General features: G+C 50.9%; 1 protein-coding gene across 1 annotated transcript in view; it reads right to left on the minus strand.

Moving 5' to 3' along the window:
• Positions 1-20,705, minus strand: part of LOC140411422 (pecanex-like protein 2) — a 429,375-nt gene that overhangs the window by 71,970 nt on the left and 336,700 nt on the right. The window contains exon 30 of the mRNA XM_072500529.1: positions 17,700-17,844. Coding sequence (XP_072356630.1) covers positions 17,700-17,844 — 145 coding nt within the window. The remainder of the gene's footprint in view (positions 1-17,699; positions 17,845-20,705) is intronic.

Consider the following 20,705-nt stretch of genomic DNA (forward strand, 5'->3'; position numbering starts at 1 on the left):
TGGCCTTTCGTATGGGTTCTGAGCCGGCGGGATTCAAAGCTGGTACAGGTCGATAGTCAGGAGTGCCTATCTCGTAGCAAGCGTTGGAGTAAGGCTTACGTTTCAGCAGAAGGGTCTCCAAGGGTGCGGAGAGGAGACAAAGGGAAGAAGGGTTGATTTGAACTTGGCCCCTATTCTTATAGTCCCCAGGGGCTACCCGCCTCTCGGGGCGGACCTTGTACCTGGTTCCAAGTGATTGGACTTGGTCCCAATCACTTGGTTTGATATTCTCCAATGCTGGAGCGATTCCTTGATCGATCGAGGGGTGGTCATTCACCTCTCTTTGTGTAAGCTTCTGCTGGCGCCGGAAAGTCTGGGTCGGCTTTGTGTTACTAATTTGTAGCATATTGTTCCCGGGATAGCTGCTCACTATGCAGATGGCTGGTGTGTTGTTGTGTTGATGGCTGCAGGTATCGATTCGGTCTGGCTTCCCCAGAGGCGAATACACAGTTTTACCTGCAGCTGTCTGTTTGAGTCCTGTTGGCTGATTTTCCCATCAGCCTCTTCCGTTCGCCATTTTAAATCGGGATTTGGCCATTCTAATCGGGAGTTAGCCATTTTATATGGCTACAGGGTAAGGGCCCGCCGAATTTGAGGGTGATGCTCTGGAGGTTGCACTGGAAGTCCAGGCACAACAGGAGTGCAGCGCAGAGATTAGGAAGGACATAGAGGCGGAAGTTACAAAATTCTACGCCCTGGATCGTGAGGGTGACTGTACAAAAGCCTCGGATCAGGACGGAATGGGATCCGGATGCTAGGGAGATCCTTTGATTGGCAGGGTGGACCGTGAGGGAGCAGCGCCTTACCGTATCTGGGTGAATGAAGCTTTCGGTGCTCCCGGTGTCCAGCAGGCACGAGGTCGCGTGGCCATTGATTTTAACCGTCGACGACGCGGTGGCCAGTTTGTGCGGGCGAGATTGGTCCAGTGTCATCGAAGCGAGCTGCGGACAACCATCGGATGCTTCGGGTGGCGAGCGTCTGCGGTTCCAATGTCGGGATGTCCGGAGACTCTGTGGGGGACAAGATGGCGGCGCCCCTGGTGCGCACATTGCGGGGTCGGGACAAGATGGTGATGCCCATGGTGGCACATTGTGGATCGGGACAAGATGGCGGCGCCCATGGGGCGCACTTGGCCGAAGGGAGACAAGATGGCGGCACCCATTGGTCGCACATGGACCCGAGAGGAGAAGATGGCAGCTCCCATTGTGTGTCTGGCGTGGGGGAGGGGGAGATAGTGGGCACGATCGCAGCGACTGCGCGGGCCTGGCACACAGCCGCGAAGTGGCCCTTTTTACTGCAGGCTTTACAAACTGCAGTGCGGGCCGGGCAGTGTTGGTAGGGGTGCTTCTGCTGACCGCAGAGGTAGCAGCGGGGACCCCCGGGGTGCGCGGATCAGCGTGCGGCGCAGGCGTATTGGGAAGGCAGGGCCCCGGCTGAGGAGGTCGTTGGCGGGGTCCAGGAGGGATAGGAAGGAGTAGAAGGGTGGGCAGCGAGGCGGGAGGGGTACGATTGTACGTTACGGGATGCGACCGTCATGGAGAGCACCAAGGTTTTCGTCTCCGCCAGTTCGAGCGTGGCCCCTTCCAGTAATTGTTCTCGGATGCGGTCCGACGCAATCCCCGTCACAAAGGCATCGCGCATGAGGAGATTCGCATGTTCGGCAACTGTCAGTCACAGTCCCGGACGAGTGGAATTAGGGTCCGCCAGAAGTCTTCAATGGACTCACCAGGTAGTTGCGAGCGGGTGGCGAGTACATGCCTGGCGAAGAGCGTGTTCGCCTTCTGCGCGTAGTGTTCCTTAAGGAGTTCCATTGCTTTTGTGTAAGTCAACGGGAACACGCTGGAGCTCAGTCTGGAGTACAGGACGTTTATCTTCTGAGCCTCCGTTGGCTCGTGGTCTGCAGCCTTGATGCAGGCCTCAAAACATGCTAGCCAGTCAGTAAAGTCTTTTCTGGCATCGGGGAGTGCGGATCCAGCTGCAGGCGATCGGGCTTAATTTGGATATCCATTCTGTGGAAAATCTGACTGTAATAAATTGATGCACGATCAATTGCACAAAGACTAAAGTTGGGTACAACTGAGGCTTTATTACCGTCAGATGTGTGGCCTACTGCTGCAGCTGGCAAAATGGCAGGGCACTGGAGGTCATGCATATTTATACAGTTCACCGTGGGCGGAACCAGCCGTCAGGAGCTACCGGAGAACCTGAGTTGCAGGTCCTACCTTACATCTCCTATTACAGTGGTTCACCACACTCACTACGAAAACCAGTGTGCATTTCCTTTACCTCTTGTCCTCTTTCCTCACTCAGCTCAATTATTCTCTCTCTTTGTCACCCTGATCTTTCTGTATTTCTGACAGCCTCTTTTACTGTGGCCTGTTACCTCAGACTCTCTTCCTCTGGAACCCCAGCCTCTCTCTAGCTCTCTCTCTCTCTCTGCCCCAATTTCCTTCTGCAACCCTACTTTCTCTCCTTGCACATTGTGTAGTGCGTCAGCCATTCTCTTTCCCTTTTAACCATTTTCACATTTATATTAGGAGAAATACAGTAGTCAGGAGCACCATGGCCTCCTTGAAAACTGGTAATGGTGATATCGTCAATGGCAATGAGCAAATGTTGGATAAATACTTTGCATCAGTATTTACAGTAAAGGAAGAATTCAGCATGCTAGAAATGGCAAGAAAGCTAATGTTGAATTATGCAAAAGGTTTCACTAAAATTAACACAAGCAAAATAACAACAATGAAGAAAATAATAGTACTAAAGAATAACAATTCCACAGGACCAGATGGTTTCCATCCCAGAATTTTAATATAGTAGGTGAGATCACAGATGCCTCAACCATTATCTTCCAACATTTTCTCAATTTTGGAATGGTTCCTTTAGAATGGGAAATTGTGCATATCCCTGAGTTATGTAAGAAAGAGAGGAAAACCTAGACCAATTATCCTCAAAATCTGTGATTGAGAAATTACTATTCTGAACACCTTGAAAATGTTTAGCTGCTTCCGGGTGCAGCTATGAGGAGCTAGGTCGCATATTCGGTAGCTCCCGCTTGGAACGGACTTTTGGGCTCTTTTACAGGGCCCCCACGGCATTTGTTTGACATTTCCCAGTGTGGGAAGAAGGCTGCAACATTCCCCTGACAGTGTCTCCCAGGAATAGTTTGTCTTTTGGTTACCAGACCCGGCAGAAACAGTAAAAGATTTGGCTGTAACTGCAGGATAAACAGGGCCTCTTCCAGCATGCAGGTGGGGGAAGGGCAAGCTTAAAGCTGCAAGCTGACCTGAGGGCCTTTATCAAAGGTGAATTCTAGCAGCAGAGGGAACAACTGTAAAAAGATCTCACCAAGGCCACTGAAGAAGCAGGGACGAGGCTTCCGGTGGCAGCCATGGAGGAGTAGGTCGCGCATTCAGCAGCTCCCGTCTGGAACGGACTCTTAGATCTTTTTCAGGAGTTTCCACAGACATTTTGGGGCAGATTGGTGAAGCGAACACTGCCAAAAGGATTCCCTCTCGAGACTTCCGGTTGCGGCTATGCGGAGCTAAGTTGCACATTCGGCGGCTCCCGCATAAACGGACTTTTGGGCTCTTTTCAGGGCCCCCAAGGGCATTTTTTCGACGTTTCCCGGTGTGGGAAGGAGTTAATAATAGCTCCCCGTCAGTATATGGCTTTAACTAGGAGCGGGGCGACAAAAAAGGTGGTGGTGGAACCAGAAGAAGGGAGGGAAGAAGGACAAAATGGCGGCGGGCGGAGACCAGGCAGCGTGGAGGCAGTGGGCGGAGGAGCAACAGGAGGGTATCCAGCGCTGCCTCAGAGAGATTAAAACGGACCTGCTAGAGCTGATGAAGGCTTCTATTGATAAGCTGCTGGAGACACAGACGGCCCAGGGGGTGGCGATTCAAGAGGCTCGACAAAAGATCTCTGACAATGAGGACGAGATCTTAGGCCTAGCGGTAAAGGTGGAGGTGCACGAGGCGCTCCACAAGAAATGGCAGGAGCGGTTCGAGGAGATGGAGAATCGGTCGAGGCGGAAGAATCTGCGGATTCTGGGCCTCCCTGAGGGGCTGGAGGGGCCGGACGTGGGGGCCTATGTGGTCACCATGTTGAACTCGCTGATGGGAGCGGAGTCCTTCCAGGGGCCCCTGGAGCTGGAAGGGGCCCATAGAGTGTTGGCGAGGAGGCCCAAGGCTAACGAGCTGATGCGGTTCCATCGGTTCGTCGATTGGGAGTGTGTGCTCAGGTGGGCCAAGAAGGAGAGGAGCAGTAGGTTGGAGAACGCGGAGGTTCGGATATATCAGGACTGGAGTGCGGAGGTGGTGAAGAGGAGGGCCGGGTACAATCGAGCGAAGGCGGTGCTGCACAGGAAGGGGGTGAAGTTTGGCATGTTGCAGCCGGCGCGACTGTGGGTTACCTACAAGGACCGGCACCATTATTTTGAGACTCCGGAGGAGGTGTGGACCTTTGTTCAGGCCGAGAGGCTGGACACAGACTGAGGGTCGGGATGGGCGATTGGGGACTGCGGTGGATATGTTATGCGTATTTTTGGTTCGGGGGGGGGCCTTTGCATTGTTTTGGGTTTCTTTTTCTCTGTGTTTTTCTCTTTCGGGTTGGGGAGGGTGGATGGGGCGGGTTGGGCACTGTTTTGGTTGATGGCGGGGCCTGGTAGGTGGAGAGCGCGGGCTTTTTTCCCGCGCCGAAGACTGGGGCGGGGCCGGGGTGGGGAAGCGAGGATTGTTTCCCGCGCTTAGAACGGAGGGGGGAGGGGGAGAGCCTGTGAATGGGGAGCGGGAGAGGAGGGTGTGCCACACAATGGGAGGAGTCGAAGGGGAGGCGGGAGTGGCCGGGGTCAGCAGGAGTCAGCTGACTTGCGGAAGTGCAATGGGGGAATAAACCAGTTAGGATGGGTCCTAGCCGGTGGGAGGGGGGGATTGAGTTGCTGCTGCTAAGGTCAAGGAGGAGCTGGAGCGAGTGGGGGGGGGGTTGAGACGGGGGTATGCCGCTGTGGGGAACGGGCCGGGTGTGGGGTGTGGGCACGTGGCTGGCCGAGAAGGGGTCATGGCTAGTCGGCGGGGGAGGGGGGTGGGTAGCCCCCTGATCCGGCTGATAACCTGGAATGTAAGGGGACTGAATGGGCCGGTTAAGCGGGCCCGTGTGTTCGCGCACCTGAAGGGGCTCAAGGCGGATGTGGTTATGCTCCAGGAGACACACCTGAAGGTGTGAGACCAGGTAAGACTGAGGAAAGGGTGGGTAGGTCAGGTGTTTCACTCGGGGCTAGATGCCAAAAATCGGGGGGGGGGTGGCGATCTTGGTGGGAAAGAAGGTGTCATTCGAGGCGTCGAGCATTGTGGCAGATACTGGCGGTAGGTACATAATGGTAAGTGGTAAGTTGCAGGGAGAGAGGGTGGTACTGGTCAATGTGTATGCTCCGAACTGGGACGATACGGGTTTTATGCGGCGTATGTTGGGTCGGATCCCAGACTTGGAAGTGGGGGGCCTGGGGGGAGTCTTTAACACGGTGTTGGATCCGGCACTGGATCGCTCCAGGTCTAGGACGGGTAGGAAGCCGGCGGCGGCTAGAGTGTTGAGGGGATTTATGGACCAAATGGGAGGGGTGGACCCTTGGAGATTTGCAAGGCCGGGGACTAGGGAATTTTCATTCTTCTCACATGTCCATAAGGCTTATTCTCGAGTCGACTTTTTCATTTTGATTAGGGCACTGATAGCGAGAGTAGAGGATACCGAGTATTCGGCAATAGCCATTTCGGACCACGCCCCGCATTGGGTGGACTTGGAGATGGGGGAGGAGAGGGACCAGCACCCACTGTGGCGCTTGGCGGTGGGGCTGTTGGCGGACGAGGAGGTGAGCGAGCGGGTCCGAGGAAGTATAGAGAGGTACTTGGAGACCAACGACAACGGGGAGGTCCGAGTGGGGATGGTATGGGAGGCACTGAAGGCGGTGGTGAGGGGAGAGCTGATCTCCATTAGGGCCCACAAGGAGCGGGGGGAGAGGGAGAGGCTGGTGGGGGAGATGGTGAGGGTAGACAGGAGGTATGCGGAAGAGCCTGAGGAAGGATTGTTGAGGAATAGGTGCAGCCTCCAGGCCCAATTCGACCTGGCGACCACCAGGAAGGCGGAGGTGCAGTGGAGGAAGGCCCAGGGGGCGGTCTACGAGTATGGGGAACAGGCAAGCCAGATGCTGGCGCATCAGCTTCGGAAGCGGGACGCAGCTAGGGAGATTGGGGGAGTTAAGGACAGGGGAGGGAGCGTGGTGCGGAGTGGAGTTGGCATCAATGGGGTCTTCAGGGACTTCTACGAGGAATTGTACCGATCCGAGCCCCCACGGGAGGAAGGAGGGATGAGCTGTTTCCTGGACCAATTGAGGTTTCCAAAGGTGGAAGAGGGACTGGTGGCGGGACGGGGGGCCCCGATTGGGCTGGAGGAGCTGATCAAAGGGATAGGAAGCATGCTGGCGGGGAAGGCACCGGGGCCGGATGGTTTCCCGATGGAGTTCTATAAAAAATATATGGACCTGTTGGGCCCGCTGTTAGTTAGGACCTTCAATGAGGCAAGGGAGGAGGGGGCATTACCCCCGACGATGTCCCGGGCACTGATCTCCTTGATCCTGAAGTGGGACAAGGATCCCCTGCAATGTGGGTCTTACAGACCGATTTCCTTCCTAAATGTAGATGCCAAGGTGCTGGCGAAGGTCTTAGCCACGAGGATTGAGGATTGTGTGCTGCAGATCATCCATGAAGACTAGACGGGGTTTGTGAAGGGGAGACAGTTGAACTCGAATGTGCGGAGGCTTTTGAACGTTATCATGATGCCGGCGAGGGAGGGGGAGGCGGAGATAGTGGTGGCGATGGATGCTGAGATAGCCTTCGATAGGGTAGAGTGGGGTTACCTGTGGGAGGTGCTGAAGAGGTTTGGGTTTGGGGAGGGGTTTGTCAGGTGGGTTAGGCTGTTGTATGAGGTCCCGATGGCGAGTGTGGCCACAAATAGGAGGAGGTCCTATTGGGATACCGTTGGGATGGTCTCCACCTGAACCGAGCTGGGACCAGTGTTCTGGCAAAAATAATAAATAGGGTGGTCAATAGGACTTTAAACTAAAGATTGGGGGGGAAGGGAAAGTCAGGGAACCAAGAGGTGAAGTAATCAGTGGGAAGCGTAGCTGCTTAGGAATACAAAAAAGCACGAAAAGACAAAACTCAGGAGAGGTTACGATAGTCCCCATCCCACAAAATATGACACAGTGTATGGAAAGGCTCAGTAAACCAAGGTCCACCACACTAAGAAAACAAAAAGGGACGGTCAATAGAGAATTAAAGGTGCTATATTTAAATGCGCGCAGTGTACGGAACAAGGTAGATGAGCTTGTGGCCCAGATTGTGACTGGCAGGTATGATGTGGTAGGCATCACAGAGACATGGTTGCAGGGGGTTCAGGACTGGCATTTAAACATCCAGGGATTCACAACCTATCGAAAAGACAGGGAGATGGGCAGAGGGGGCGGGGTTGCCTTGTTAATTAGGAATGAAATTAAATCAATAACACTAAATGACATAGGGTCAGATGAAGTGGAGTCTGTGTGGGTAGAGTTGAGGAACCACAAAGGCAAAAAAAACAGAATGGGAGTTATGTACAGGCCTCCTAACAGTGGTCAGGACCGGGGGCACAAAATGCACCACGAAATAGAAAGTGCATGTCAGAAAGGCAAGGTCACAGTGATCATGGGGGACTTCAATATGCAGGTGGACTGGGTAAATAATGCTGCCAGTGGACCCAAGGAAAGGGAATTCATTGAATGTTTACAGGAGGGCTTTTTGGAACAGCTTGTGATGGAGCCCACGAGGGAACAGGCCATTCTGGACTTAGTGTTACGTAATGAGCCAGACTTGATTAAAGATCTTAAAATAAGGGAACACTTAGGAGGCAGTGATCATAATATGGTAGAATTCAATCTCCAATTTGAAAGAAAGAAGGTAGAATCAGATGTAAAGGTGTTACAGTTAAATAAAGGTAACTACAGGGGCATGAGGGAGGAACTGACGAAAATCGACTGGGAGCAGAGCCTAGTGGGAAAGACAGTAGAACAGCAACGGCAGGAGTTTCTGGGAGTAATTGAGGACACAGTACAGAGGTTCATCCCAAAGAAAAGAAAGGTTATCAGAGGGGGGATTAGGTAGCCATGGCTGACAAAGGAAGTTAGGGAATGCATCAAAGCAAAAGAGAAAGCCTATAATGTGGCAAAGAGTAGTGGGAAGTCAGAAGATTGGGAAGGCTACAAAAACAAACAGAGGATAACAAAGAGAGAAATAAGGAAAGAGAGGATCAAATATGAAGGTAGGCTAGCCAGTAACATTAGGAATGATAGTAAAAGTTTCTTTAAATACATTAAAAACAAACGGGAGGCAAAAGTTGACATTGGGCCACTCCAAAATGACGCTGGTAATTTTGTGATGGGAGACAAGGAAATAGCTGAGGAACTAAATAAGTACTTTGCGTCTGTCTTCACAGTAGAAGACATGAGTAATATCCCAACAATTCCGGAGAGTCAGGGGGCAGAGTTGAATATGGTAGCCATCACAAAGGAGAAAGTGCTAGAGAAACTAAGAGGTCTAAAAATTGATAACTCTCCGGGCCCAGATGGACTACATCCTAAAGTTCTAAAGGAGATAGCTGAAGAAATAGTGGAGGCGTTAGTTATGATCTTTCAAAAGTCACTGGAGTCAGGGAAAGTCCCAGAGGATTGAAAAATTGCTGTTGTAACCCCCCTGTTCAAGAAGGGAACAAGGAAAAAGATGGAAAATTATAGGCCAATTAGCCTAACCTCGGTTGTTGGCAAGATTCTAGAATCCATTGTTAAGGATGAGATTTCTAAATTCTTGGAAGTGCAGGGTCAGATTAGGACAAGTCAGCATGGATTTAGTAAGGGGAGGTCGTGCCTGACAAACCTGTTAGAGTTCTTTGAAGAGATAACAAATAGGTTAGACCAAGGAGAGCCAATGGATGTTATCTATCTTGACTTCCAAAAGGCCTTTGATAAGGTGCCTCATGGGAGACTGCTGAGTAAAATAAGGGCCCATGGTATTCGAGGCAAGGTACTAACATGGATTGATGATTGGCTGTCAGGCAGAAGGCAGAGAGTTGGGATAAAAGGTTCTTTTTCGGAATGGCAACCGGTGACGAGTGGTGTCCCGCAGGGTTCAGTGTTGGGGCCACAGCTGTTCTCTTTATATATTAATGATCTAGATGACGGGACTGGGGGCATTCTGGCTAAGTTTGCCGATGATACAAAGATAGGTGGAGGGGCAGGTAGTATGGAGGAGGTGGGGAGGCTGCAGAAAGATTTAGACAGTTTAGGAGAGTGGTCCAAGAAATGGCTGATGAAATTCAACGTGGCCAAGTGCGAAGTCTTGCACTTTGGAAAAAAGAATAGAGGCATGGACTATTTTCTAAACGGTGACAAAATTCATAATGCTGAAGTGCAAAGGGACTTGGGAGTCCTAGTCCAGGATTCTCTAAAGGTAAACTTGCAGGTTGAGTCCGTAATTAAGAAAGCAAATGCAATGTTGTCATTCATCTCAAGAGGCTTGGAATATAAAAGCAGGGATGTACTTCTGAAGCTTTATAAAGCATTAGTTAGGCCCCATTTAGAATACTGTGAGCAATTCTGGACCCCACACCTCAGGACATACTGGCACTGGAGCGGGTCCAGCGGAGATTCACACGGATGATCCGAGGAATGGTAGGCCTAACATACGATGAACGTCTGAGGATCCTGGGATTATATTCATTGGAGTTTAGGAGGTTGAGGAGAGATCTAATAGAAACTTACAAGATAATGAATGGCTTAGATAGGGTGGATGTAGGGAAGTTGTTTCCATTATCAGGGGAGACTAGGACCCGGGGGCACAGCCTTAGAATAAAAGGGAGTCACAGAGATGAGGAGAAATTTCTTCAGCCAGAGAGTGGTGGGTCTGTGGAATTCATTGCAACAGAGGGCGGTGGAGGCCGGGACGTTGAGTGTCTTTAAGACAGAAGTTGATAAATTCTTGATTTCTCGAGGAATTAAGGGCTATGGAGAGAGAGCGGGTAAATGGAGTTGAAATCAGCCATGATTGAATGGTGGATGGACTCGATGGGCCGAATGGCCTTACTTCCGCTCCTATGTCTTATGGTCTTAAGGTCCGAGTATTTTTGGTTACACCAAGGGACGAGACAGGGGTGTCCCCTGTCCCCCCTGCTCTTCGCACTGGCGATTGAACCCCTGGCTATGGCACTGAGAGAGTCGAGGAACTGGAGGGGGTTGGTGCGGGGTGGGGAGGAGCATAGCGTGTCGCTTTATGCGGACGACCTGCTGCTGTACGTGGTGGACCCGGTGGGAGGAATGTCAGAGGTAATGAGGATCCTTAGGGAATTCGGGGACTTTTCGGGGTACAAGCTCAATATGGGGAAGAGCGAGCTGTTCGTAGTTCAGCTAGGGGACCAGGAGAGGGGGATTGGCGAGCTCCCACTAAAAAGGGCGGAGAGTAGTATGGTGGTATTTATTAGGGGTAATACGGTACACCACGTGTCGACAGGCTATTGGTGGAGGGATGCCAGGTCCTGATAGGATCTGCCACCTACTGGACTCCACCCAGAAATGCCGGTATAAGAACCCAGTTTTTCCCTCCATTTCCCTCAGCAGTTGCATTCTGTAACCACGCTGCTGGGGATAAAGTTCTGCTTAATAAAGCCTTCAATTGACATTACCTCAACCTGCCTCGCGTCATATTGACGGTGCTACAATGAGCTTCAGATATTTGGGGGTCCAGGTGGCCAGGAGCTGGGGGGCCCTGCATAGGCTTAACTTTACAAGGCTGGTGGAGCAAATGGAGGAGGAGTTCGAGGTGGGACGCGTTGCCGCTGTTCCTGGCGGGTAGGGTGCAGTCAATCAAAATGACGGTGCTCCCAAGGTTTTTGTTCCTGTTCCAGTGCCTCCCCGTGTTTATCCCGAAGGCTTTTTTCAGGCGGGTTAACAGGAGTATAATGAGGTTTGTGTGGGCGCGAGGGACTCCGAGGGTGAGAAGGGTGTTCCTGGAGTGGAGTAGAGAAAGGGGGGGGGCTGGCGCTGCCCAACCTCTGTGGGTACTACTGGGCCACCAATGCGACAATGGTGCGCAAGTGGGTGATGGAGGGGGAGGGGGCTGCATGGAAGAGGCTGGAGACGGCGTCCTGTGTGGGTACGAGTCTGGGGGCACTGGCAACGGTGCCACTGCCGCTCCCTCCAAGGAGGTATACCACGAGCCCAGTGGTGGTGGCGGCCCTCAAATTTTGGGGGCAGTGGAGGTGGCATGGGGGGAAGTTAGGGCCTCGGCGTGGACCCCATTACGGGGGAACCACCGGTTCGCCCCAGGAAGAACAGGTGGAGGGTTTTCGGGGTGGCACAGGGCAGGGATACGAAAGTTGGGGGACCTGTTTGTGGGCGGGAAGTTCGCGAGCTTGGGTGAGTTGGAGGAGAAGTACGGGCTCCCCCGGGGAACACCTTCAGGTACTTACAGGTAAGGGCGTTTGCCAGACGGCAGGTGGTGGAATTCCTGCGGCTACCGCCACACACAGTACAGGACAGGGTGCTCTCGGGGGGGGGGGTGGGTGAGAGTGGGGAAGATCTCGGAAACTTACCAGGTGATGCAGGAGGAGGAGGAGGCCTCGGTGGTGGAGTTGAAAGGTAAGTGGGAGGAGGAGTTGGGAGAGGAGATCGAAGAGGGGACGTGGGCAGATGCCCGAGGGAGGGTAAACTCTTCCTCTTCATGCGCGAGGCTCAGCCTCATACAGTTTAAGGTGCTGCACAGGGCACACATGACCGGGACAAGGATGAGGAGGTTCTTTGGGGGTGAGGACAGGTGTGTTAGGTGCTCAGGGAGCCCAGCAAATCACACCCATATGTTCTGGGCATGCCCAGCGTTGGAGGAATTTTGGAAGGGCGTAGCGAGGACGGTGTAGAGGGTGGTAGGATCCAGGGTCAAACCGGGCTGGGGGCTCGCAATATTTGGGGTGGCAGAGGAGCCGGGAGTGCAGGAGGCGAAAGAGGCCGGAATTCTGGCCTTTGCATCCCTGGTAGCCCGGCGAAGGATTCTCCTTCAGTGGAAAGATGCGAGGCCCCCAAGCGTGGAATCCTGGATCAGCGATATGGCAGGGTTCATTAAATTGGAGAGGGTGAAATTCGCCTTGAGAGGGTCGGTACAAGGGTTCTTTAGGCGGTGGCAACCGTTCTTAGACTTTCTGGCAGAATGATAGACATTGGTCAATGGCAGCAGCAGCTCGGGGCGGGGGGGGGAGGGGGTTTACTTTATTTTTGTTTATGTTATTTACACTGGAAGGGTCTGAGAGGGTGTATACATCTGTTGTCTTAAGTCGGGGTGTTAATGTTAATTTATTATTTAGGTACGGGGGGGGGGGGGGGGGGGGGTTTGGGGGGTTGCTTTTTTCGATTGTGTTTTGTACTTAACCCTGTGGGGTTCTTTTTTCTTTCTCATTTTGTTCTTGATATTTTATGAAAGCCTTTAATAAAAATTATTTTTTTTAAAAAGAGAAAATGTTTAGCTAATTAAAGAGAGTCGGCATGGATTTATAAAGGGTGGATGAGTGGCAAACAAGGTATTTTCTAAGCAGCGAGAAGCTAGAAACAATGGAGATCTAAAGGATCTTGAGGGTCCAGGAAGGTAAATCATTAAAATACCATGAATATGTACACAAAATAATCACATCTGGAGCATTTATCAGCACTGCACCTTAGGAAGGATGAATGAAAATCATCATAGTACGCATCACAAACCAGCCACCCAGCCAACTGAGCAAACCTCCCCCACCCCCACCTTGGAGGGAATGCAGCTTAGGTTTAGCAGGATGTTACCTGGACTCCAAGGGCAAAATTATGAAGGCAGCTTACACAAACTGGAATGTAAAAGGATGTGCAGTGATTAATTTAATTTTTTTGAGGTATTAAAGGGAACAGATCAGGTAAATAAGAGAAACTATTTCCGTCAGTTGAGGAACCTAGGACTAGGAGACATGGTCCAGAAATTAGTGCCAGGCCTATCGGGGTGAAATTAAAGAACATACACACAACAGGTGGTACAAGCTTTGAACTCTCTTCCACAAAGAGCAACTGATGCAAGATCAATTGTTAATTTTAAATCTGAGATTGATAGATTTTTGCTATCTAAAGGTATTGATGGATATGAGGAAAAGGTAGCTATATGGAGGTAGGTTGCATCCTGCTTTTATCTCATTGAATGGCAGAACAGGGTGAAAGGGATAAAAGGAACTCCTATTTCTTTGTTCCTATCTGTGCAATGTGAGAGCCTTACACAAGTCTGTCAGCCTCACAGTGTGTCAGCCTCACACAGCGTGCAGTGTGGTCAGCAGATTGTCCCATACTTCACTACTGCTTCAATTTAATAAAGCCCTTTTCATTGATTACTGGGAGTAGATGGCACAATGATCAGCAGCACGATTCTGTAATTCATGATAGGATCCTGTCTTGTCAGCCAGTGCTGTACACTGGGGCAGGTAAGATTCCTGATCTAATACTTAAACCTAAGGCTTTACTTTAGCAAACATAAAACCCACAGATTAGATCCCTTCTGCTGTACAAATCCACAAATTTACTCTCAGGAGGCATAAACAGCTTTGGAATGCAAACAGGAAACTCCTGCTTGTTCCAATTAAATGTCTATGCAGTGTCTGTATCTAATACCAGGCCCAGAGGAAATGCGTTTCCCCGCAACATCATCTACTGAGGAAATTACCCCCATGTCACCTTCACCATAACCTTCAGGATATGCATAATAGCTTATGTAACTGGACTAATTGAGAGAATGTAGGTTCCATTCCTACCAGGGTAGTTTGGGAGTTCTGAATATCTGGAAGTAAAAAGCTCTATCAGTAAAAGTGACCATGAAGCAGTCAGATTATCACAAAAACCCAACCTTTCATTAATTTTCTTTAGGGAAGGAAACCTAACATTCTTACCCAATCTGGTCTTTTCAGTAGCCTATCAACTTTCCTTCTGAAGTGGTCTAAGAAGCTCCTTAGTTAAACCAAACCTGCTACCAGTGGTTTAAGAAGATGCACTGCCAACTTCTCAGGGCAACTAGGGATGGGCAATAAATTCCAGCCTTACCAACAATGTCGAGAACACAAGAATGAATTTCAATAACAGTCAAAATAAGTGGCCTGGAGATCAAGGCCAACTGTGCACTCTCTGACCTCTTGTCCAGGGTGAACTCTGACCCCCTCACCAAAAGTAAGTTCCCACCATGGCCCCCTGTGGAACATCAGGGGCTGTGATTTTGCAATGGCAAGGAGCTGAAATGCAACACTTCAAATTCCTTGTCACAGGATGGATAGATTGGGAAAGACTTGATGAAGATCCTGTACCCGAAGACATAGTGGGGCAGGGCAAACAGCGGTCAGTCCTGTCCTGAAATGACAGATAGGGTATGGGGAGGGAGCTTGATTTGTGCTCCTCTGTAAAAGGGAATACACTTGATCTAGGGGTCAGGTAGAAGACAATACATTTGATCCAGGGGTCAGGTTGCTCTGGCCCCATCCCCAGCAATTACCTCAGTTCCCCACCTCCTTTGGGATATTAATACTTCTTGGGAAGCCTAGGTATATACCTCTTGCAGTGATATTTAGCCAGGGTGTGCTGCAATGGGCTGAGGAGCCTTCCACAATATCTAAGAGTTGAGGGTAAAGGTGATTTGTGCCCAAAGTGCAGTCTTGCTGAATCATAGAATTTTACAGCACAGAAGGAGGCCATTCGGCCTATCATGTCTGCACTGGCAGCCAAAAGAGCTACCTAGCTAGTCCCATTCCCAATCCTATCTCTGTAGCTCTCTAAATTCATCACTTTCAAATATATATATCCAGTTCTCTTTTGAAACCTCCTTTGGAATCTGCCTCCACCACTCTCCCAGGCAGCACATTCCAAATCCCAACAACTCTCAGAGTAAAAAGGTTTCTCCTCATCTCACTACTAGCTCTCTTGCTGACCATCTTGAAATTGTGACCCCACTGACTTACCAACTAGTGGAAACAGAATATCCGTCTTTACCCTGTCAAAATTGTTCATCCTTTGTAACACCTCAGTAAGGTCACCTTGTAATCTTCTCTGTTCTAAGGAGAACAAGCCTAATTTCTCTAATCTTTCCTTGTATCTAAAATTCCATATTCATAAGAATCATAGAATCCCAAAAGTGCAGAGTAGGCCATTCGACCCATCGATGCTGCATCGATCCTTCGACTCATGTCCAGTTTTCCCCATATCATCCTTTCTAGCAGGATGGTCTGATAATGTAACCTAACCTGCACATCCCTGGACACTAAGGGGCAATTTAGCATGGCCAATCCACCTAATCACCACATCTTTGGACTGTAGGAGGAAACCGGAGCACCCAGAGGAAACCCATGCAGACCCGGGGAGAATGTGCAAACTTCGCACAGACAGTGGCCCAAGGCTAGAATGGCACTCAGGACCCTAGAGATGTGAAACAGTAGTGCTAACCACTGTGCGACTTTGCCACCCATTTCCTGCTACTATTCCTGGTATAATTCTAGTAAATGTTCTCTACATTCTCTCTTGGGCTTTAATATCCTTCCTTAAATAAAGTTCCCAGAACTGAACACAATATTCCAAATGTGGTCTGACCAATGATTTGTAGAGGTGTAGCATCACTTCCTTGCTTTTATACTCTGTGCTTCTATTTATAAACCCAAGGACCCTATAAGCCTTCTTAACAACGGTTTCAACTTGCCTGGCCATCTTCAGAGAATTATGCATTTGAACCCTGAGGTCCCTCTGCTCCTGTACTCCCCTTAAAGTTACACAATTGAGTCTGTATTGTCTCACCATGTTTCTTCTACCAAAATGCATTACCTCACATTTCGCTTCATTGAAATTCATCTGCCAGGTGTCTGCCCATTTGGCCAACTTGTCGATGTCCGTCTGAAGTCGCTCAGTGTCATCTTCACAATTTACTATTCTCCCTAGCTTAGTATCATCTGTAAATTTAGAGATTTTGCCCTCAACACCCACTTCTAAACCATTTTTATAAATCAGAAAAAGCAAGGGTCCCAATACTGAGCCCTGCCGAACATCACTTTCAATTCGTCTCCAGTCTGAGAAATGCTCATCTATCCCTTCACTCTGTTTCCTATCTCTTGGCCAACTTCTAATTTCTTAGCCAAGGACCCATCAATCCCAAACATTTCTAATTTGCTAATCAACCTGCTATGTGGCACCATATCAAGGGCGGGATTCTCCCGCAATCGGCAGGACAGGCCGTACCGGCGCCAAGGGTGGCGTGAACCACTCCGGCGTCGGGTCGCACGGAAGGTGCGGGATCCTCCGTACTTCAGGGGGCTAGGTCGATTCTGGCGTGGTTGACGACGCGAGTTGGCGCATGCGCAGGAGCGGCAGCGTGTTCTGGCGCATACGCAGAACCGCTAGCACGATTCCTGCGCATGCGCAGGGGGTTTCTTCTCCCCGCCGGCCATCGAGGAGCCTTACACAGACCGGCGCGGAGGGAAAGAGTGCCCCCATGGCACAGGCTGCCTGCAGATCGGTGGGCCCCGATCGCAGGCCAGGCCACCGTGGGAGCACCCCCCCCCCCCCCCCCCCCCCCCCCCGAGGACTCCGCAAGCCGCCCTCAAAGCCAGGTCCCGCCGGTATGGTCCTTGACTAATCCACACCGGCGGGACTGCGGGACTGGCCAAAAACGGGCGGCCGCTCGGCCCATCGGGGCCCTGAGAATCGCCAGGGGGGGCCACTGCCAACAGCCCTCGACCGGCGCGGCGCGGTCCCCGCCCCCGCCCAAAAACGGGTGCCGGAGAATTCGGCAGCCGCGTCGGAGCGGCGGGGCGTGATTCACGCCGCCCCCCGGCGATTCTCTGACCTGGCGGGGGGTCGGAGAATCCTGCCCCAAATGCTTGCTGAAAGTCCAAATATACAATATCCACAGCACTACCCTCATCTACTGCCACGTCAAAGAACTCAATTAAATTTGTCAGACATGACCTGCCCATGACAATGTCATGTTGACAAAGCCATGTTAACTGTCTAGTATTAACTTATTTTTCTCTAAGTGTACATTTATCTTATCCCATATTATGGCCTATATCAGTTTTCCCCATATCATCCATTCTAGCAGGATGGTCTGATAAATATCTCAACTAATGCTTTAAATTGGGGCAGAATCCTGGAACTCCCTCCCTAACAGCACTGTGGGTGTACTTACAGCACATGGACTGAAGTGGTTCAAGAAGGCAGCTCACCTTCATGTTCTCAAGGGCAATTAGGGAGAGGCAATAAATGCTGGCCTAGTCAGCGATGCCAACATCCCGTAAATGAATTAAAAAAATACATTTAGCATAGCTATGGGGGAAGAGCAGGTGGGCGGAACTAACTGGATAGCTCTTCAAAGAGCTGGCAGGGGCGTGATAGGCCGAATGGTGTCTTTCTGTGCCATGTCCTATAATTCTTGTTCTATAACCCTGCTAGCTATGCTATTACAAAATAATTGGAGAGTTTACCGTACTTTTCTGCATCCCTGGTGTGCTTTGTCAATTAATGTCACCTTATTCACAGAGCCTCTGGACACAAGATTTACCTGATGAAGCTTCAGGGACATTCGGATTCCTGGAGCAACGACCTTGTGAAGCAGGTCTATGTCTTCAAAGATCCATTCCTGCTTGGTGGTGATTCTGAAATCTCCTTTAAATAACGCATGGAGCCCGTACAGAAATGATTCCAAGCTGAAAAGACATCCACATAGTTCAGTACCAACTAGATTGTGCCTATTAATCCAACTATGACAAAACACCCATCTCCTCCAGAATCTACTCCCAATAATTCCAGTGTTTATTTTGCACCGAAGAAAAATTGATTCATCGGATAATTTGAATCAGCCAATATAAATAATGTAGCAATCAGTACTTATTATTACCAATCATTCCACTTAAACAACTTCAAATTAAGAGGAACAAACATTAACCTCACTACTACTGCTAACAATTAGAGCCAGGCCATTTAGCAGTGAAATCAGGAAACATTTACACACAGAGTCATGGATATCTGGAATTCAAGCCTCTTAAAGGTTGTAGATTCTAGATTTTTGTTGGGTGAAGGTAACGGAAGATATGGAACAAAGGCATGCAAATGAAACTGAGGCACAGATCTAATTCAATGTTAGAATAGGCTGGAGGGGCTGAATGGCCTCCTCATTCTTACATTCCTATAGTTATCAGTATCATTCCTCCGGTGCCATTAACGCAGCTTAAGGCAGTCACCTAAATCTGGCTTAAGCATTTACCTCCAGCTCATGTAGTTGAGGCATTTCATCTGCAGGCATTGTTTGTTTAAATGTCTTTTTTATTGATTTTCAAATGGCAAAGGGGCAGGCATAAATTCCCCCTCCCCTCATAAATAGATATACAACACTGTTACAACCCCCACGAAGGTCATGGGGTGCAGACCATTCAGTCCCCCGTGACCTCCATGGAATACGAGTTTCCCCGGTAATGGGGCCAGGCGTCCCCTTTAATGAGGGGAGCCCTCATGGTGTAAAAACCCCAAACTGCGTGCAGGACGAGGAGGCAGACCCTTCGGGAGTGGAGAGTTATCGTGTCTAAAGAATAACTCAGTATTGTTGCATCCAGCCTACCGTTCCATGTATATTCACTCTGCGCAGATTCTACACTGGCAACGAGGGTTAAGTGGAGCTGCCATTGGTGCCAAGTGCTGCGTACCGGGACCACTTTGTTTAGGCCTCAGGAGGCCCCCAACTCACCAGCAGAGATGCCTCACATTGGAAAACTGGAGCCGTATAATGCAGATACTGATGATTGGGGGCAGTACATCAAACGCATGCAGTATTTTGTTCAGATGAATGTTATCTTTGGGGATGAATGGTGATGCACGATCAATTAAACTCAAAGACGCGTTTGTATCGTAACTGAAGGCTTTAATAGACTAGATCTGTTCCCCAGCAGCTTCGGTACAGAATGAGGGCTGCTGGAACGGCACCTGTTCTTATACCCCGCCTGTCAGGGCGGAGCTACATACCAAACAGCCAATGGTAAACTCCTAGGTTTACCCAATGGTCTGCAGCCTCTCGGGTACTGCAATACCTGATAATACCACATTCACCCCCTGTTAAAAAAGAGTCCGGCGGGGGTGGTGGCCAGTGGGTACAATTGCATTTAACATGGTATGATCAGATAAGGAGGTACCGTGATACCTCCTTACAGGGTTGTCGAGAATATTTACAGTTACAGTCACAGTGAAGCAATCAGTCGGTCGGGTGGCCTGGTCGTCCTCCTGGATCGTCTGAGCCTCGGTGGTGATTCTGGTGGGGGTCCAGGCATCTGCGACTCCGGGAGCGTGGCTTCATCCTCCATGGCCGCTTCGTCACCCCTAGACGGCGCTGGTGGGGCAAACGGTTGACATGAGAGGGGGGCGCCTGTAGGGGGCGTCGGTGGGTGGGAGGGCCTAGGTAAGAGCGGCGGGAGGACCGGCCCTCCAGTGAGGTGCTGTGGGGGGGGAGAGGGGGTGGGGGGTAATGGTTCGGGTACGCATGGGGTTCCGGCGGGCGCCAGGTCCCGGAGGGAGACTGTATCTTGCCGGCCGTCAGGGAATGCCACGTAGGCATACTGGGGGTTAGCATGCAGCAGGTGGACCCTCTCGACCAACGGGTCCGACTTGTGCGCCCGCACGTGCTTCCGAAGCAGGATGGGTCCGGGTGTCGCTAGCCAGGTTGGGAGTGAGGTCTCGGAGGAGGACTTCCTGGGGAAGACTAGGAGACGTTCATGAGGTGTCTGATTGGTAGTTATACAGAGCAGCGACCGGATGTCGTGGAGGGCCTCTGGGAGGACTTCCTGCCAGCGGGAGATGAGGAGAGTCCTGGACCATAGGGCCCAGACCGTTCCGTTCTCCCTCTCTACCTGCCCGTTTCCCCGGGAGTTGTAACTGGTCGTCCTGCTCGAGGCAATGCCCTTGCTGAGCAGGAATTGACGCAGTTCGTCGCTCATAAAGGACAGCCCTGTCACTGAGTATGTACGCGGGGAACCCGAACAGTGTAAAGATACCCTGGAGGGCCTTGATGACGGTGGTTGTGGTCATGTCGGGGCAGGGGATGGTGAATGGGAACCGGGAGTACTCGTCAATCACGTTCAGGAAATACGTGTTGCGGTCAGTGGAGGGGAGGGGGCCTTTGAAGTCCATGCTGAGGTGTTCAAAGGGACGGAAAGCCTTTATCAGGTGCTTTATCCCCCTCTCTGGCCGGCAGAAGTGCGGTTTGCACTCCGCGCAGATTTGGCAGTCCCTGGTAACTGTCCTGACCTCATCGATGGAGTAGGGCACGTTGCGGGTCTTAATGAAGTGGAAAAAACGAGTGACCCCTGGGTGGCAGAGGTCCTCGTGGAGGGCTCGGAGGCGGTCCACTTGTGCGGTGGCACACGTGCCGCGGGACAGGGCATCGGAAGGCCCGTTTAGCTTCCCAGGACGGTACAAGATCTCGTAGTTGTAAGTGGAGAGTTCTATCTTCCACCATAAGATCTTGTCATTCTTTACCTTGCCCCGCTGTCCATTATCAAACATGAACGCCACCGACCGTTGG

Source organism: Scyliorhinus torazame, chromosome 4 (genome assembly GCF_047496885.1).
Source record: "Scyliorhinus torazame isolate Kashiwa2021f chromosome 4, sScyTor2.1, whole genome shotgun sequence".
NCBI classification, from domain to species: Eukaryota; Metazoa; Chordata; class Chondrichthyes; order Carcharhiniformes; family Scyliorhinidae; genus Scyliorhinus; species Scyliorhinus torazame.